General features: G+C 38.9%; 2 protein-coding genes across 3 annotated transcripts; one reads left to right on the plus strand and one right to left on the minus strand.

The window, feature by feature from the left end:
* Positions 1–4,878: 4,878 nt before the first annotated feature.
* polr1g (RNA polymerase I subunit G) lies at positions 4,879–9,630 on the minus strand. Its single transcript, XM_007552429.2, has 3 exons — positions 9,533–9,630; positions 7,804–7,948; positions 4,879–5,855 (listed from the first exon to the last, which is right to left on the minus strand). Exons 1-3 carry the CDS (start codon positions 9,615–9,617, stop codon positions 5,069–5,071), a joined length of 1,017 nt encoding a protein of 338 aa, XP_007552491.1. The 5' UTR covers positions 9,618–9,630; the 3' UTR covers positions 4,879–5,068.
* Positions 9,631–10,144: 514 nt separating this feature from the next.
* irf2bp1 (interferon regulatory factor 2 binding protein 1) lies at positions 10,145–15,398 on the plus strand. 2 transcript variants are annotated; one of them, XM_016671640.1, is made up of 3 exons: positions 10,145–11,159; positions 12,625–12,981; positions 13,332–15,398. In XM_016671640.1, exons 1-2 carry the CDS (start codon positions 10,165–10,167, stop codon positions 12,953–12,955), a joined length of 1,326 nt encoding a protein of 441 aa, XP_016527126.1. In that variant the 5' UTR covers positions 10,145–10,164; the 3' UTR covers positions 12,956–12,981; positions 13,332–15,398. The 2 variants fall into 2 exon arrangements, with proteins under 2 accessions (XP_016527126.1, XP_016527127.1); XM_016671641.1 differs by having other exon boundaries at positions 12,625–12,978.
* Positions 15,399–17,927: the final 2,529 nt, after the last annotated feature.

Genomic DNA, 17,927 nt, shown 5'->3' on the forward strand with positions numbered 1-17,927 from the left:
CTTGGAAACAGCTGCGCCTCGAAGGCGGGGCTAGTTTCCACCCAGGCATTTTACAGCTGAAAAGTTGCCATGGCAATTAAAGTATTTATGAAACATGCATGGAAAACATCAGGACAACACTCCAGGTTTGTTTTTGATGTGGGAATAATTTTATATGATGTAAAGTTTAAAAAAGAACATTTGACATAATACTGCCTCTTTAAGCTTCTTCTTGTCCTGATAGTTGTTTTCCTGCAGCTTCTCCTTCATCATCAAATGTCAACCGCAAACATGAACATGAACCTGTTCGGATGACCTTTTGACCCCTGGGCTTCCATACTGAGCGACGACAGCGGTGCGTTCAAGGAACGAAGCCATTCAGGCGTGATCCTGCGTGCATGGAGACCCGGCCTGGAGCCGAATTCAGCCTCCATATTCTGACTTTCTGAAGTTCATTTTAAATGTAACTTTCCTGCGTCTTTATGTTTTGTTTCTCGTCTTGTTATGAAAAGTGAATTAAGAACATGAGGAAATCTATTTCTTTCTACATTAAATCACTTAGCAACAGCATGCTGCAATATCGGTTTGCATTTGTTTACATTTCTTCAATCAGGACTTAAAAATAGAAGATGATCTTATGATAGCAACATTGACTTTGATTTTTGCTTATTTGCTCACCAGATTTTTCCAGTGTTTGAAATGCTAAATGCATTTACAGAAGTGTGAGCTGCAGCTCAGGTTTCCTAATTTATCATCATATCATCATTGATACTTGGTAGTCATACATGTTCCAACATAGCAAAAAAAATCAAATTACTTTCACATTTATTTTGGTCCAAACAACAGGTTAAGTTTCCACTTTTACCTCCCAAAGCCAAAGAGAGATTTTTAAAATCAAAATGCAACGTTTATTTTTGGTAATTTCAATTTGCACAATTGTATGGTTAAAGGAAACAGAAAATGCTTCACACTGTCAGAGTTTCCATTGACCACATATATGCACAATTTCACACTTTGAAAATAAATTTACTTAATGAAAAAAATGGTCATTTCAAATTTCCTGATAAAATGTTTGGAGCTAGAATGAGGTGGAGTTTTTTTGTCTTACCAAAATTGTTGTATTTTGCAAAACTGGAATGGAAACAATTTTTGCGTTTAGCACAAGCCACATGATCAACAACAGGATGTTGCTACTGGTGGAAACCACAAAGAAGACGACAGGAAGTAGTTTAAGGATGATGTTTTTAATGACTTATCACATGAAGAAACTTATTCATGTGTGATTTTTATTGCATTTCTTAGTTAATTGAAACACAACAATTGCAAAATTGTGTTTGTTCAACATTTGTGGAATGCTCCCTGCATTTCTGCTGATTATATAGTTGTGCAATTTGATATTTTAAAATCAAATTAGCTTATTGGGAACATGTCAGTTTTGAAACAAAACCAACTAGTTTTTCAATAAAAAGTTTTGCCGGTAGCATGTGGTGGTTTTCTTGGCCATATTGAAATTGGTTTATTTTGCAAAACTGACACAGAAACACTTAATTTGCATCAAACGAGTCACATGATCACCAACCGGATGCTACCATTGGCGCAAACCACCAAAAAGAAGATGACAGGAAGTGGCAGGAGAATTTTAATGATTTATTGTGTGAACAAAGTTATTCATGTGTGACTTTATTGTTATTTCTTATTTACGCTGCAATTGTGAGATTTTGTTTTTTCAACATGGCAGTCTATTTAGACAGCTTTGCACACGTTTGTAACGGAAAAGCAGCTACATGTAGTGAATGCAGAATGAGAACTGGCTGTGGGCGACATATTTAAGCGGTTAAAGCTCGTCTTTCTGAGCAGCACAGACAGATAAACACACACAGAGCCACTGACGGCTGCATGAACAGAATCCTGGGTTCTGGGGCTCCATTCGGATGTTTGTTTCATCCGATGATCTACTGACAGCAGAATAAATATGGCGGAAATGAGATACGGATCTGACACATCTTCTTGATCACATTGCTGCACACACACATACAGACACACACAGATTTCTACTGATGCAACAACGACAGAAAAAAACAACAAATCATCTTTTTATTCCCATGGGAATCAGATCCAGGTTTGTTCAGTTCACCTGAACTTTACTGAGGCTGTTTGTGTTCAGAGTGAATTTATTCATTCTAATAAATGTCAGTGGAAACATGTGGCTGGAGATTTTAAAGAAACATAAATGTAAATAAATGTGCTCTTACAAAACATTTAAAACCGAGACCTGAACATTCACAGACACAAAAGACAATTACAAAGCCAGTCTTCTGTCACCTGGAGAATATTTCCAGGACTAAAGGACTAATGATAGGTAATGTTCGGAGCTTGGCTGGGGTCAGTAGGTGAAGGGGAAGCACCTGCTGATTTGTCATGTTACATTCAGGAGGTTTGTTTTCCAGACACCAAAAAATATTAATTTACTGCTAAAACCCATTTAGCCGATTTTTTATAAATCAGCTAATTTTTATAAACACATTTTATTAAAGTATAAAATATGGAAAATGTGAATTTTGCATAATACGCCACCTTTAGATGGGAGCTATTGTTGTTACACAGCATCCATCTGAAGCAGAGGGAGAGCAAAATGTCACACACCTTCAACATACCTGCGAAGATACACACATCTCTGGCATTACTTCTGACTCACAGAGAGACTCTTCACCCAGACGCTGACATTTCTGGCTTTACGCTTTACTGGCTGGCAGCTAAACCAACAAAACCTGCAGGCTGAGCTGTGTTAGCGCCATGGTGGATAAAAAAAGAAGCGGGAGTGAATTTCTGCCAAAACATTTACCCTTCTCTGATTTTTTTAGTTCAATCTCAGAAATTTTCTAAAAATAAAAATAAGGAAATTTATGAGTTTGAAAAGCTGGTAGGAGATTTTGAGATTGATTTCAGAAAATTTCTTAAAAATGCTTGGAAATTGAAAAATCCAAAAATATTCTTAAAAACAATTTTTCTGAGATTAATTTCAGAACTTTTCTAGAAAAAAATGAGGAAATCTTTGAGTTTCAAAAGTCAAAATTATTTGACTTTTGGAAATTCAGTTTGAAAAGTTGAAAAATTTGCAAGAAAAAAAAGGAAGATTAATTTCAGAATCTTTTTGAAGAAACAAGAAAATTTCTGAGTTCCAAAAACTGAAACCATGGTTGAAAAAAACTCAGAAATTTTGAAATAAATGCAGATTATTTTGAGAAAAGAATATGGATACTTCTGTTTGAAAAGCAAAAACTGTGCTAGGAAAAACTCAAATTTTGAGATTAATTTAATAAATTCAAATTTAGATTTTTTTTTCAAACTGACAAATTTCTTTGTTTTTTCTGGAAAATTTCTGAGTTTTGTTGCAAATTTTAACTTTTCAAACTCAGTTAAATTTTCCTGGTTGTTTTAGAGGTTTTTAGTGGAAACGTACTTTTTTGTGTCTACAGTGGCCCAGTACGCCATAGAGCTGCAAGGTGCTGCAAAGTCTGATCAGATGGACATGCTTCCCAGGCTGGGAGCGTGCGTGTGTGTGTGTGTGTGTGTGTGTGTGTGTGTGTGTGCACGCACCACAGATGGTGAGGCTGTGAAAGCACCAGAGGTGCCTGAGCTCATTAGGAAGCAGGACCATACTCCGGTGCAGAGCGGAGAGGAGCAGGGTGGGGGTGATGCAGAGCCGAGCCTGAAATGTTTCGCCTCAGAGTCAAAGATCCGATGATTCTCCGTCAGCCGCCTCAGAAACCAACATTTACAAATCCTTCCTCTGCGTTCAGACTCCAGCAGGAAATCCATCACATCTGTCGGGAGAAATAAGTGTCTAAAAGGTGAGAGGTTGTTCTGAGGCTGCAGGCTGAGCCGTGTGGCCCACAGGCCGGACTCTGGCGCCACCTACCGGCCACAGCAAGGACTCCTCCACTGCGTCAGGGAAAGACGGAAGATTTTAGAAAAAATGGCAAAGTTGATCAGGAAGTTGAAGTTTTCTATTGAATTAAATGCAGGGTTGGGCAGTAACTAGTTACATTTACTAACTTTTTTTTAAATTTACTTTTAGAAATATTCTTATTACGCTGTACTTTGAGTAATTTTATTACAAAGTATTTCTTCCCTTACTTGATTCAAATTTCTGGGTTTTCTACCCACTGAATGAAAACCAACATGTTTTAACCAAACATTCACCAGGCACAGATACACTCTTCTTTCATCCATGTTACTGTTGCCTTTCAGGGCCACAGATTTGGTTTTCATTCCTCCAGGATGGAGATGTGATTCCTCCAGGATGAAATCACATCTCTAAGAAAAACTGTTTGTCTGAATTCACAACTGCAGGACAAAAAACACCAAACACTTTTTCCCCTTCATTAAAAGTTTTTTTAATCTCATTTTAGAGGTTTGTGACCCAAATCAGTCCTGAAAGCTTTACCGCAGTAAATCTGTGGTTGTGTAAGCAAACACAGCGACACAGAGCAAATCTCAGGCCATAAAATCCACCAGGAGTTGGCAGGAACTGGACCAAAACGAGGAGATGCTTCCCCGTTTCCCGCCTCGTCCAGCTGCTGTGAGGGAAACCGGCCTTAAAGAGACAGTACGTAACTTTCACAATAAATGATTACAAACTAATTATGGTTTAAGACAGATAATGTGAAAAACTGAGCTCTTCTGGCTTCTCCCAGTGCTAACTAGAAACAACTAATCAGAGCCAGGAGGCGGGTCTTAGCGCTGTCAATCAACTTCCACTGATGAACGCTAAGGCTAGTTAGCGTAGCCATAACTGATGATGAACAGTTTTCCTGTCGTGATGAGTTGTTTCTCTGCCTCTGGCACTTTAAGCAGCATAAATGATAAATGAAATTGATTGACAGCGCTAAGCTCCGCCTCCAGGCTCTGATTGGTTGTTTTTGGTCATTTCTTCTGACGTCAATAGCAGCTCAGGGAGGAGATCGATCTTTTCAGAGATTATCAGTGTCATAAACGTGAAAAGACCTTTTTCTAAAGGTTACATGCTGCAGCTTTAAGCGTTTACGTCTGGAGACGTTCAAAGACGTCTCCAGATTCCTGGAGGGAATCAGGACTGAACGTCCTCCTCAGTTCTGCTTTTCTTCTTCTTCTTCTTCTTCTTCCCTGAACTCTCCGCTGCGTCGCCGTATAAAATGTCCAGCGGCTCACATTTCACAGAAACTGATTCCTCCTTAACATTCACGCCGGGCTCCAGCCCCTCCTCCACCTCCTCCCGCTCCCTGTCCTTCTTCTTCTTCTTCTTCTTCGTCGTCTTCTCCTCTCCGAAAGGAAGACCCACCGCCGTCACTTCATCCAGATTTTCATCGGATGGCTCCTGTTTCATCTGCAGCAACACTTCCACTTCTTCAGACTTTATCCGCTTCTCTTTCTTCTTCTTTTTCCTCTTCCTGCCCTCCTCCTCCTCCTCGTCATCCTCACCCACCCGGCCTCCGTCTTCTACGAACTGCTTCATCACCAGCGGCCGCAGCGTCGTCGACGACGGCCCGAACGCGGCTCCGTCCGCCTCATTCTCCGCCACATAGGTGAGCTTCGGGGTCTTGCTGCCGAACGGGTGGAACCGCTGCTTGAGGCCGGCGGGGATGGCGGGCGCCGGGGCGGTCGGCACAACATGTGGCGCCCGCTCGGCGCCGGCGTCCCCGTAGCTTTCGCAGATGTTCAGCAGGCCGGAAAAGGCCGGAGCAAAGACGAAGCCGTCCGACGTCCGGCTGTCGCTGGTGAGCAGGTGAAGGTCGTTGGGGCGGGACGACGCCAGGACGCTGTAGCTCTGCTGGACCGGTCCAACCGGAACCTTCAGGGTCTGGAGACCCGACAGGGGAACCTGGACGCCGCTGAAGCTGCAGGGAAAACAGAGTTTTCAGAGTTGGAATACACTGCAAAAACACAAAATCTTACCACATAATTTTTATCTAATGTCAAATACCCTAGTATACTTGAATTAAGACGACTGCATTTCCAGAACAATATAGCAGCTTGTTTAAAGTCAGTAATCCCTTAATATTAATGAAAAAGTTCTAGTTAGTTCCACTGGTGGAATATTTCACTTGTAACAAGACATTTATAAGTGAAATAATCTGCCAGTGGAACTAAAACTGAGTTGCTAGGTAACGGTTGGGGCTTGGATGGGGTTGCTAGGTAACGGGTGGGGCTTGGATGGGGTTGCTAGGTAACGGGTGGGGCTTGGATGGGGTTGCTAGGTAACGGTTGGGGCTTGGATGGGGTTGCTAGGTAATGGGCAGTGCCCAACTAGAACTTTATCAACATTAAGGAATTATAGACTTAAAACAAGCTCCTATATTTAGCTGAAAAGTTGCTTCTAAGTTTGTTTTGTCTTTTTTTTGAGTGCACCAAATATTTACACAAGAAACTAAAGTAAAAATACTTATTAAAATTTCAACAGGAAAGATTTCAAATAACATGGACATTTGTGTGGGTAGGTTGTTCTCCAATATTACACAGCAAAAACAAAATGTTATCAAATTTATTGTAGGTAATTCAGACAGCCACAAGAGATGTTTCCTGCCAACGGCCGTAACAATATACAATAACTATTTGAAGAGTTACCACAACATTTAATTTCCCTTTGGGATTAATAAAGTTTTTATGAATTTGAATTTTCTTTGAAATCTTTCCTGTTCACTGTGAAAACACAAAATCTTACCAAGTATTTTTGGTTTAGTTTCTTCTGAAAATATCTTAGTGCACTTTAAAAAAGACAAAACTAACTTACATGTAACTTCTTAGCAAAAATAGGAGCTTGTTTTAAGTCCTTAACGTTGAGTAAAAGTTCTAGTTCCACTGGTAGATTATTTAACTTACAAGACATTTTTCCCATGTTAGAAGTTAAATAATCAACGTTCTGATTTTTTATGCAGACCTGTTGCAGTAATCAGTGCAACTACAGATACAGATGGATGAGTTTTTCTAATGCTGAGACATTAGTCCTCTAACCCTGGAAATGTTCTCCAGGTGATAGAAGGCCGACTTTGTAACCGTCTTTATGTGTCTCTGAATGTTCGGGTCAGAGTTCATCTTGATCTCTGGTTTCCAGCTCTAACAGCTGAAGCTGTGCGTTTTCTCCAGGTCGTTCTTCTTTAGGTCCAAAGATAGTAACTTCAGTTTTGTTTCTGTAAAGGTAGCCGGTATGCTACATATGTGCCAGTAGAGTTGCTTAGGATCGAAGAAGCATCTGGTGTTGACATGTTGGTTTAAAGGGCCTCAAAAATGAAAATATGCTAAAAAGGATTGGGCTAGCCCTGCCTGAGCTCACAGGAGCATGTAGACAACAGGGGTCCCAGGACTGAACCCTGTGGAACGCCACATGTGATTTTTCTCCATTCAAATGAGAAGTTGACTCAAACCAGTCAAGTACTGGTCCTCCATGTCTTTATCATGGGAAACCAATAAATCTAGATGGAAATTATGGGTGGAACTTATTAATTTGAAATGAAACCAACATTTTCTAAATCGAGAAGATGACAAACAGGAAGAAAACTAAGGTTTATTTTAAACTTGCTGGACATAAAGTCTTTGTGGACTGGATTAAACCAAGATCTCCTCACCAGCTGCTGATGTTCTATAAAATATAAAATTGGCCAGTAAAGAACGGCAGAAAAACTGACAATCATCCCTGACTGAGTTCTAAGAAAATGTTCAACCTCACCTTTCCGCTGAAACGGAACAGCAACGAGTCCAAACCGCGAGGACAAAGCTTAATTTCCATTCAAGTTCTTGTAAAGATCGGAATGCATGATAACAGACGCAAGGAGCACAGGCTGTACCCACCAGTGGGGGTCGAAGCTGGCAGGAGCTTTAATGAGCCACAACTCGTTCTCGTTGTTCCTCAGATTGTCTGCCAGCGTGCTGCTGCAGGGGACGTGGCAGAAAGACACAAAGTCCTCAGGACACTCCAGCCGCGCGGTCTTCCTGGCTGCAGAAACAAACAAGCAACTCGTCATTAAATAAGAGTTTGAAAGCAGAGGATCTGTCGGCTTAGCACTATGTGGGAAAACGCTTCCACATACTTTGTTGTTTTGTTTTTATTGGGATGTTTTGTGATGGACAAACACAAATAAAAATCTGAAAAGTGAGGGGATTTTATTCAATTATGTTGTCAAAATCCCCAAAGATTCACTGTAAAAACACAAAATCTTGCTGAGTATCGTTATTCTAATTTGTAGTGCAAATATCTTAGTACATGTCAAATAATATAAAACTAACTTATAAATAACTTTCAGCAAGATGCAGGAGCTTAGTTTAATTACTCCTTAATGTTGATGAAAAATCACATTGGCAGATTATTTCTAGGCCTGTCGCAATAAATCAGTTAATCCCATGATAGATTAGATCGAGATCAATCATTCCCATGATTAATTGTTTTTCTCTTTTTTTTTCTTTTTCTACCAAAAACTGGATGATAAAAGTCTTCAGTTTGGTATTTTGGTCTCAACTAGCACCTTTTTATTAAGAACAATTTTGTTTACAGAGACTTTTTAATTCATTTTATTTGTTGTTTTATTTATTTTGGATTCTTAAAATGTCTTCCAGTTCCAGTGTTAAATGTACATTAGAATTGATACCTGGTAATGTGTTCTTGAATTGTTGTGCCATAACCATTATATTGCTGGAAAGCGATTTAAAAACAACATTATTGTTTATTGCAACAACTTCTGGGTCAATTTATCATTCACAAAGAAAATTTTGTGTAGCATTGTTTCACTTATACTATGGGAAGAATGTCACATTATAATATTCTACCAGTGGAACTAGTACTTTTTATCAATATCAAGGAATTACTGACTTAAAACAAGTTACTTGTAAATTAGTTTTGTTTTATTTCAAGTTTACTAAAATATTTGCACAAGAATCTAGACCAAAAATATGTGCTAAGACTTTTTGCAGTGTACCAAAGTAATTTTTAGGATAAAGGATCAAAAGTTTTGAAGCAAGTATTCATTTTAACAACAAATTATTCTTAAAGGAAAGCTAAAATGTCAGAATAAAACAGATTATGGACTGTTTTTTTTTTTTTTTTCATTTTTAGGAATAAAGTCTACATAAAATGTCTTTGGTTACAAAAAGACATGTTTCACTGCAAAAAAACTCAATTTCACCAAATATTTTTTGGCTTTGTTTCCAGTTCAAACAACTGAATTAAGACAAACTTAAAAGTAACTTTTCTGCAACATATAGGGTCTTGTTTTAAGTCATTAATTTCTTAATGTTGATGGAAAAAGTATTAGTTCCACTTGGTAAGAAATGTATGGAATGCATTACCGCCATCTACTGTAATGGAGTGTGTCTCAGACTGTATTATTTTATACATAAATTATAAGTATTCATATTTTGTTAAGCAACTTCGTTGATTAACAACACGCATATACAAAATAGTTCTTTCTAATTTATATTTAACGTGTAACACACACGGTAATATTAGGTTTTTGGTCGGAGATAACATTTTAAAACCCATTTCTTTTTTGCACCAACTTAGCTTAAATTACATCCGTATGCTTACCGGGTTCTTTCTGCCGTTCTGTTGTTTCCATGGCAACATTGTCCGTTTCATCCTCGCTCGAAGACGAAGAAATGTCTTTTGGCATGTTTTATAGTTTAAAAATAACTGCTAACAACAGAACTCACAACGTTTTTTAGCTCAACACGCATGGCTCTGAGGTGGGAATGAACATGTGTTGACACAAAGTGAACCCAGACTTGTAAGGAGTACTTCCGGGTCACGGTGGATTGTAGTCCCACCTCCCGGTTTGTTGGAAGTATTTGAGTTGGTAGCGCTGGTCAAAACAACTCAAACACCCACAATCCTCCTCGAACGATTACGTAACCTACCAGCGTCTGTCGGGGGAAAAACAGTTGACAGGAGCGAGAAGTAGGCCGAACAGGACAAACAAAGCAAATATATTGAAAAGAGCTTAGACGACTTTAATATTTGTCATTATTTTTAATGCTTAAAATGAGTAGCGTTTTTCTAAAGTTGTGTTGGATCTGTTAAGGCGGAAAGCTTGTCGAAAAGAGAGGGCGTACACCTGTCGAACCGAAATAGGTTAACGAAGCTAACCTGTGTTAGCACGTTAGCGTGCTAGCTGGCTGTTTGAACCCGAACAGGTGTGCCAGGTGGCCCGCCAGGCAGCCATGTCCTCCCCTTCTTCGTCGTCCAGGCGCCAGTGGTGCTACTTGTGCGACCTGCCGAAGATGCCATGGACCGTGGTGTGGGACTTCAGCGAGGTGGTCTGCCGCGGTTGCGTTAACTACGAGGGGGCTAACCAGATCGAGTTCCTGATAGCAAGCGCCCGCCAGCTGAAGCGGAGTCACGGCATGCAGGATGGCAACGTGAGGTCGCCCGGCCCCTCTCCCAACAAACACGGCTCCTTAGCAAGAGCAGAGCCGGGGCCGGACGGCGGAAGGCAGCACGCGGAGCGCTTTGACCGGGGAGGGAGAGGGGAAGGCGGCGGGACGACGATACGCGTGCCGCCCAACGGGCTGCACCGCGACGGGCAGCCGCCCCAAGAGATGAACCGCCAGAGCCCCAGCAGCAGCCGGAGACCCATGATCGGAGCCGCCATCCCGCCCAATCTGGTGACTCAAAGCATTGCGGGAATGCCCGGGCTGCTTGCGGGCATGCCAGCGGGTCTGACCGCCAGGACAGCGCCGATGAGCAGCCCGATGATCTTCCCGGCTCCGGTGCTGGCTGAGATGAGCCGCAGACAGCTGGGGATCGGGATCTCCTCCTTCATCACTCCGGAGCTGGAGCGGGAGCTCATTTCCTCCCAGGCCAAGTCCCAGACTCAGACCCAGGCTGGCACCAGCGGCAGCAAGAGCACAAGCCTGTCTTCTTCGTCTTTTTCCATGGCTGGAGGCGTGAGCCAGACGAGCCCGAAGCCCGCTTCATCCCCGGCCAGGCAGCAACGCCCCCCGACGGCCCGGTCCGGATCCGAGCCTCTGGGATCCAGCAGCTCCGCGGAGGCAGCCACCACAGCTGCAGCGTTACCCAACAACGGCGCCTCCGAGCTGGGGTCGGCATCTGTCAGCAACACCCATCCGACCGGAAACACGCTGTCCTGCACGCTGTGCCATGAGCGTCTGGAGGACACGCACTTTGTCCAGTGTCCATCAGTGCCTGGGCACAGGTGCGTTTTCTGTTTATATGGATTTACTGCGGTTTTTTATTAGTGCTCCAGCTAACGATTAATTTACTAATCAATATTTCTAGACGATTAATCGTTACAAAAATTGGCGCATGACATTAAATTTAAAAATTCAAGGAAACTCAATTCTGTTTTTTAAATTAATAAAATAAAATAAATTTTTTTTTTAATTCAATAATGTTTCTTTAGTGCTTGATTAATCAGAGATTTAATATTATTTTACAGAATATTAAAAATACATTTAAAATTCAAAATGAAAAATTTTTGTTTCTTTAAATAAGTAATCATTTTATTGATAAAATAGTATAATATAGCATTCCTTTAGCATACGCTTGATCATTTGTTGCAAAGGATGCATCTGCAGCTAAAGAATTGATTAATCAATTATTTCAATTGGTGCTGAAATGATTACTTCCATTAATCATGATTAACCTATTGAAATAATTGTCAAATAATTTAGCAACTGATTAATCATTAAGTAAAATATAAAATAAAAAAAATGCAATTTCCAGAAAAAACAATCAGAGCAGTAATTAAGCCAAATATGTATAAATGTACAATTATATTTAACAAAAAAAAGAACAAAATCTGTAAAGATGTTTCAGCCAAAACTCCTGAGGTTGTTTTTGCTGCTTCTGGTTCAAATTCACTAGATGAATAAGATGATGTTGTATTTCAGGACCAAATGTTTACTTTCTTAAAAAAAGAATAACTTTGTTTGTTTTGCATCTTTTATTTATTTCTAATATTTTCTTTTAAAAAAGGCTTAAATGGTCAAATAAAAAATCTGTAGAATATGTCAAACTTATTTATCCGTTAAATCAATAAAACAATTAGTAACTAAAACAATTAGTAGGCCTGTCACAACAACAAATTTTACTGGATAATAAATTGTCCCAGAAATTATTGCAATAAATGATAATATTGTCATTTTGAGATAATGTTCAACAAAAACTAATAATAATGGCTTCTTATTGCAAGTATCCACATTTAAACTTTAAATTCTTAAGAGCATTGAACACAGCAGTGGTAGATTAGCTCATTTAAATATCTGCTCTTCTTATGATCTGTCAGAGTAGTTTAGCTCGCCTATTTTTTTATTTTTTAACTGAAACACACCGAATTCCACAGCATAGCTACATGGTAAAGTTGTCAAAGTCAAGCTAGCATTGCTGAACTACTCTCCTCCCCACGCTATTTTTTTTCTAAATTAAAAACCTTTTCCTGACCTTGTTATCTAGTTTATGTAATGTTTGCAATTAGTAGCAAAGCACTGCACCTTTTTTCTTTTATATATCAATCATATATTTAAGATAAACAGCTAAAACTAATGCTAATCCTTGGCTAGCAGCAGCTTTTTTGCCCTCCATATGGGAGATGGAAATTATGACTGGTCTATACTAGTTGTATTCTCATAAATGTCCCCCGTCTCTCATTTCAAATGCAGGTTCTGCTTCCCCTGCACCAGAGTGTACATCCAGAGCCGGCGGGGCGACGGCGAGGTGTACTGCCCCAGCGGAGAGCGCTGCCCGCTGGATAACTCTCCCAACAGCCCGCCCTGGGCCTTCATGCAGGGAGAGGTCTCCACCATCCTGGGCTCCGTACCGGCTCCAGCGGGATCCGCGTCGGCAGCGGCATCCGGAGCCAGTTCAGGGTCAGGAGCTGCTCCGGCTTCTGGATCAGGGAGCGGAGCAGCAGGCGGCACAGGTGGAGGTGGATCAGGAGGATCAGGAGGAGGAGGAGGAGACGTCACTGTTAAGAAAGAGAGAGAGACGTGATGGTGACGCGGACTGAACAGCAGCAGCAGCAGGCGGGTTCATTTCACATCTAAAAGCTCTGCAGAAAAATGCATTTAGGTTTCAGACCCACAGCTTCAACTATAGATGTTACATTTATTAAAGGTGCAGTATCATGTAAAATCCACGTTTTTTAGCCTTACATCATGTTATGTTTTTTTTTGTTTTGTTTTTTTGGGTTGCTAAAGAGGTTTTTTAACTTGCTAAATGTATCGACGAAGTTGCTAAGTTGGCAACAGTGAGGGTGACTATTATTAACCAGGCAAATGGAAACGTGATAATATTGCTGGATTAAACTGGTTTCACCTGTAATTGTTGTTGTTTGTATGTGATGATTATGGTTTTCCTTTTGTTTCTACAGATTTGGATTCAGTACAATAAGAGATGTCTACACTGGACTGCTGAGGGACCCAGAAAAGAAACACAACAACCAACAAAACCAGAAATCCTCCACTACACAGGTTCTAACTCCTCTGACTCGCAGTTCAGTTTAAACAGCATCGTAACAGTTCAGAAGCTTCTGTTTTTCATCATATTTTCCTTTAAACATCACTTTTCTCACCTGAAAAGGACTCAATACATTAGTTGTCCTCATTTAAAACGAATGTAAATTACATTTCTACTCACCGAGTCGAATCTCCAGCACAGGTCAACATCTAAACATTGGTTATAGTTGAGTTTTTGCCACATCCTCAGTGATGCATAGGTGCTAAACATCACATTAGAAAAGCACCACAACATGTGATTTATGTCTCCATGGCTTCATGCATAACAATCCAAGTGCTTGGCTTTGTTTCTGTTTGATAAACTCAAACAAAAAAGGCTAACCTGCACTGGCTCAGTTAGTATACTAGGATCACACCAACACAGCAGCTGACATCCAGATTTCTAGTTCTTCTGTGGCTGAAAATAAATTAATTCAGTAACGTTTAGGAGCCGAAACTCAGTTCTTTCTTCGACAAGACTGCATATTGTTTATTTTTCTGCATTTTATAACTGAATGTCCCCTAGAAAGCAAAAGGACTCCACAGAACAAAACAAAGCTAAAAATAATTGTGCATTATAGAGAAATTAATGAATTTTCATAGTTTTATAGTAGAAAACGGGAAAGAAAAATGGATCAAGCTTAATGTTTTAATCTTTGATTAAACTCCAAATGATAAAAACGTGAAAACAAATTACTGAACTGAAGGTGGAAGAAACAACTGTTTCTGAATTAATTTTTAATATTTGTGTCAGAGAGACCAGAAACGATGCTAGCATGTCACTACTCACGCACATGAAATTTAATATTTTGCTTAATTTCTTGAACAAAACGAAGTTAAACGCTAATTAAAACACCAACAACTCACATTTCCCTCAACGGTAATTAAACAGAAATGCTTTTGCACCTAGACGCACCGATATATCATCTGATAGAGGCTCAAAATTTCCTTTTCTGATCAGTTAGCGATCCAGAAATACCACCTGGTTGAACTGACAACACTCTTCAGTGTGGAAGTTATCATAGCAGGAAACCCAGAGAGCTGGACTTTGGTATTTTGTTTCCCGCCTTCGAAACATTTAATCGAATTGAAGGAGACGGAGACTCTCCAGAGGCTGAACTCATAAATTATCAAACAGGTTGATTATATCAGAGCGAAGTTGCTCTGTTTTATACTTCAGAACTGCCTTTTGCTTGATTTTAAAAGGGTTGGGAGCCTTTTGGAAATCTAAGCATTTTGTAGGGAACCCTACATGCTAACCATGCTAATAGCTAAAGTAAAGATAATTTAAAATGGCGGAAATCAAAAGAGTAAAACACTGTTTTACAGTGACCGCTCTCTCCTGCACACTGTTGGATGTTACCTTTGCTACGTTTTTTAACGCTGTCAACTAAATTGACTGAAGTCTGTATAATACGGAGCCCCCTACAGCCCCCTTCTTTTACCATATCTCGCAATAAACTGGCTGAGAAATCTGAAACTGATGCCATATTGGCAGGTAACCGCCCACGACATTTTGTGCTTTTATTTCCTTTGCGCCAGCTTTATGTGACTCTGTGAAACAGAGAAAGGAGAACGTTGGCACTCTGCTGAAAAAAACCTGAGTGAAGTTGCCCCCCGCTACCTTCTTCAAATTTGACAAAATTGGTGTCAAACATTTGTGCAGCAAACATTTTTATTTGTGCCGCTATTATTTAAAAGATAATAAAAAAAAGTTTCCAGAGGTCATCATTGATATCTTCATATCAAAAGGAGCACAAACAAAAATTTTTGCTGAGTTGTTTGATACCAAATTTGTTTGATTTTGTAAATGTAGTAAATGATGGCGGCACAAACCAACCATTTTTACTACACAAACACAGCACAAACGTTTAACACAAATTTTGATAGATTTGGGTAATGTGGTCGACCTTTCGACCTTCAAACTTTCATTTAAAAAAGCAGCACAAATGAAAATGTTTGCTGCACAAACATATCGTTTAGGAAGGTGGGGGTTCTGGTGGACCTTTCACAACCTCCAGAAACATTTTTTAATATCCTTAAAATGACAGCGGCACAAACAAATATTTTTGCTGCACAACATAGCTGAGTTGATTTGCAACAAATTTGCTTGATTTGTAAAAGTAATATCTTTAAATTACTAGCAGCATGAAAATGTTTACTCCACAAACATTTGACACAAATTTTGTCAGATTGATATTTTCTAAACAAAAGCAGCACAAACATTTTTTTGCTGCACAAATATAGTCGAGTTGATTGACAGCAATTTTTTTTAAGAAGTTGTGGCAGCTGTTTGACCTTTCATGACCTCTGGAAACATTTAATATCTTTAAGATGATAGCAGCACAAACAAGACATTTTTGCTGCACAAATGTTTTACACCAATTTTGTTAAATTTGAAGATGCTCAGGTCTGAAAGAAATCAAGAAACTGACGCCATGTTGGCAGTTTTTATTTCCTTTACGTCAGCTTTACGTGACTCTTCGTGAAACTAAAAAAGACAAACGATGGTGCTAAAGCTGAAAGAAATTGTGAAACTGACGCCATGTGAGCAGGTAACAGGCCACGACATTTCTCTCTGCTGTTTCTTTTTTTTGTTTTTTTCTTTACGCCAGCTTTACGTGACTCTTCGTGAAACCGAAGAAGGAGAACGTTGGCGCGGTAAACTCGACTTTAACGTTGCTTTATGCTCACATCCAGCCCAGCCTACGCTTTACCCCGAATGTATATTTCAAAAGATATCTATTGATAGGCCTAGGATTATATTTTATACTAGAATGTTAAATGTTATATACTGTAAAGATCTGTTATAGTATGTATGTGCAATCCCTTAGTCTTAGTATATGCAACAGTTTGAAATATGTTATGAAATATAATTGCGTATCTTTTTTTACTTTTTTTTTTTTAAGGGAGAATCCACCTGAAAAAATTGATTCATAAAGTTTTGTTTTCCCACATATGATGAATGTATTTGTTCATTTGCCAGATTTTATTTTAGGAATTAAAATGTTTGAAACTAAAGTGGGCGGGGCCAACGTTCGAGCTGAGTTTGTGTTTTGGGTCGATTCTCCCTTTATGTGCACGATGCACGCACAAACCAAAGGTCATGTTCAGCCCAACCTGATGTTTCTGGATGTAAATGTTTAATAAAAGATTATTTTTAGTTGTTTGTTGACCAGGATTCACCTGCGATGGAGTGTTAGGGTCATTTTAGATGACAGAAAAACAATAAATCTCAGTTAAAAAAAAAAAAAAAACTACATTTATTTGATGTATTTACAAGAAAAATATCAGTCATAAATTTGCAAAAAAAAAAAAAATGCAAATTTTTCATGATTTAAATAAATTTACAAATTTGACCATAAATGCCACTTTTGATGAAAGGAAAAATATTTTTTCAATAAAAAGCTAAAAAAAATTATTTCATGTATTTAACAGAAAAAAGTACTGAAAAATCACGAATTTGCAAGAAAAAAAAATACAAAGTTGTCATAATTTTAAGACATAAATTTACAATATTAAAGCGAAGATGTTCTCTGACAGAAAGTTCTGAATTTTACAATGTTAGCCAAAATCTTAGCTTTAATATTTTAAGTATGGAAAGTATCAAACTTTTTCAGATAAATGTTTCTGATGAATTTGAGTTTTATTCATTGAAATTTCTGAATGTTTTAAATCCTTGCCTTAATATTGTAAATTTATGCTTTGAGTCATGGAAAATTACCATTTTTGTCTTGACTTTATAGCGTTTAACATTAGAGACATTTTTTTCTTGTAAATATGTGAAATTTGACAAACTTCTATTTTTTATTAAGTTCAGTCTAGAACAGCCTTAATACTCTGTCATAGGATTCAAACGGATGTTTTTCTTCAGTTTCCTGTGTTCTGTTATACAATGGGATGTAATAATTAATCGTGTTCAACATGTAATATCCCTCAGATTGGCTCTGTTTTTGGAGAAATGTCTAGAGAATTTGATATAAAGTATAATATGCACTGATACGTAATGCAATCCCTCGGTAAGTGCCTTTTTAAAAACGTCTGTGGGAACCTCAGGGGAAGCAGTGGACTCTGTGATGTCGTTGGAAAAACCCAAATCAGTTTCCCTCCAAATGCCATCACAGCGCTTTTCCTTTTTATCTGAAGCTTTTGTAAAGTCAGCTGGCATTTTGTTTGGCCGTTTCGTCCCCCTTTGTGTTTGGAGTTTGTTTTTATCACTGTTCTTGTTTTTGTAGAGCTTTTGGTTTTACTGCAGCTTCATGTACAAAATAGAAACCATCAATAAACGGGATGGAAACTTGTATGTTTGTCCTTCTATTTTTGACACTTCAACATCTAAAGACTTGATTATTGGGAATAAATATTTAATAAAACCCTAATAACTAAATACAACATATTCCAGATTGTGGAGCACAATACAGATATCTGTTTTAGTTATTTATTTTAGTGCTACACAGGTGGAAAGAGAA

The sequence above is a fragment of the Poecilia formosa genome, unplaced genomic scaffold (assembly GCF_000485575.1).
Source record: "Poecilia formosa unplaced genomic scaffold, Poecilia_formosa-5.1.2 Scaffold48, whole genome shotgun sequence".
Classification (NCBI taxonomy): domain Eukaryota; kingdom Metazoa; phylum Chordata; class Actinopteri; order Cyprinodontiformes; family Poeciliidae; genus Poecilia; species Poecilia formosa.

Excerpts from the sequence above, each read along its gene's own strand:
- irf2bp1 (XM_016671640.1), top strand. The coding sequence starts at position 10,165 with ATGTCCTCCCCTTCTTCGTCGTCCAGGCGCCAGTGGTGCTACTTGTGC. Across the intron at positions 11,160-12,624 it reads CCATCAGTGCCTGGGCACAG|GTTCTGCTTCCCCTGCACCA; the intron begins GTGCGTTTTCTG and ends TTTCAAATGCAG.
- polr1g (XM_007552429.2), bottom strand. The coding sequence starts at position 9,617 with ATGCCAAAAGACATTTCTTCGTCTTCGAGCGAGGATGAAACGGACAAT. Across the intron at positions 7,949-9,532 it reads AGAACGGCAGAAAGAACCCG|CCAGGAAGACCGCGCGGCTG; the intron begins GTAAGCATACGG and ends TTGTTTCTGCAG. Across the intron at positions 5,856-7,803 it reads GCCAGCTTCGACCCCCACTG|CTTCAGCGGCGTCCAGGTTC; the intron begins GTGGGTACAGCC and ends TTTTCCCTGCAG.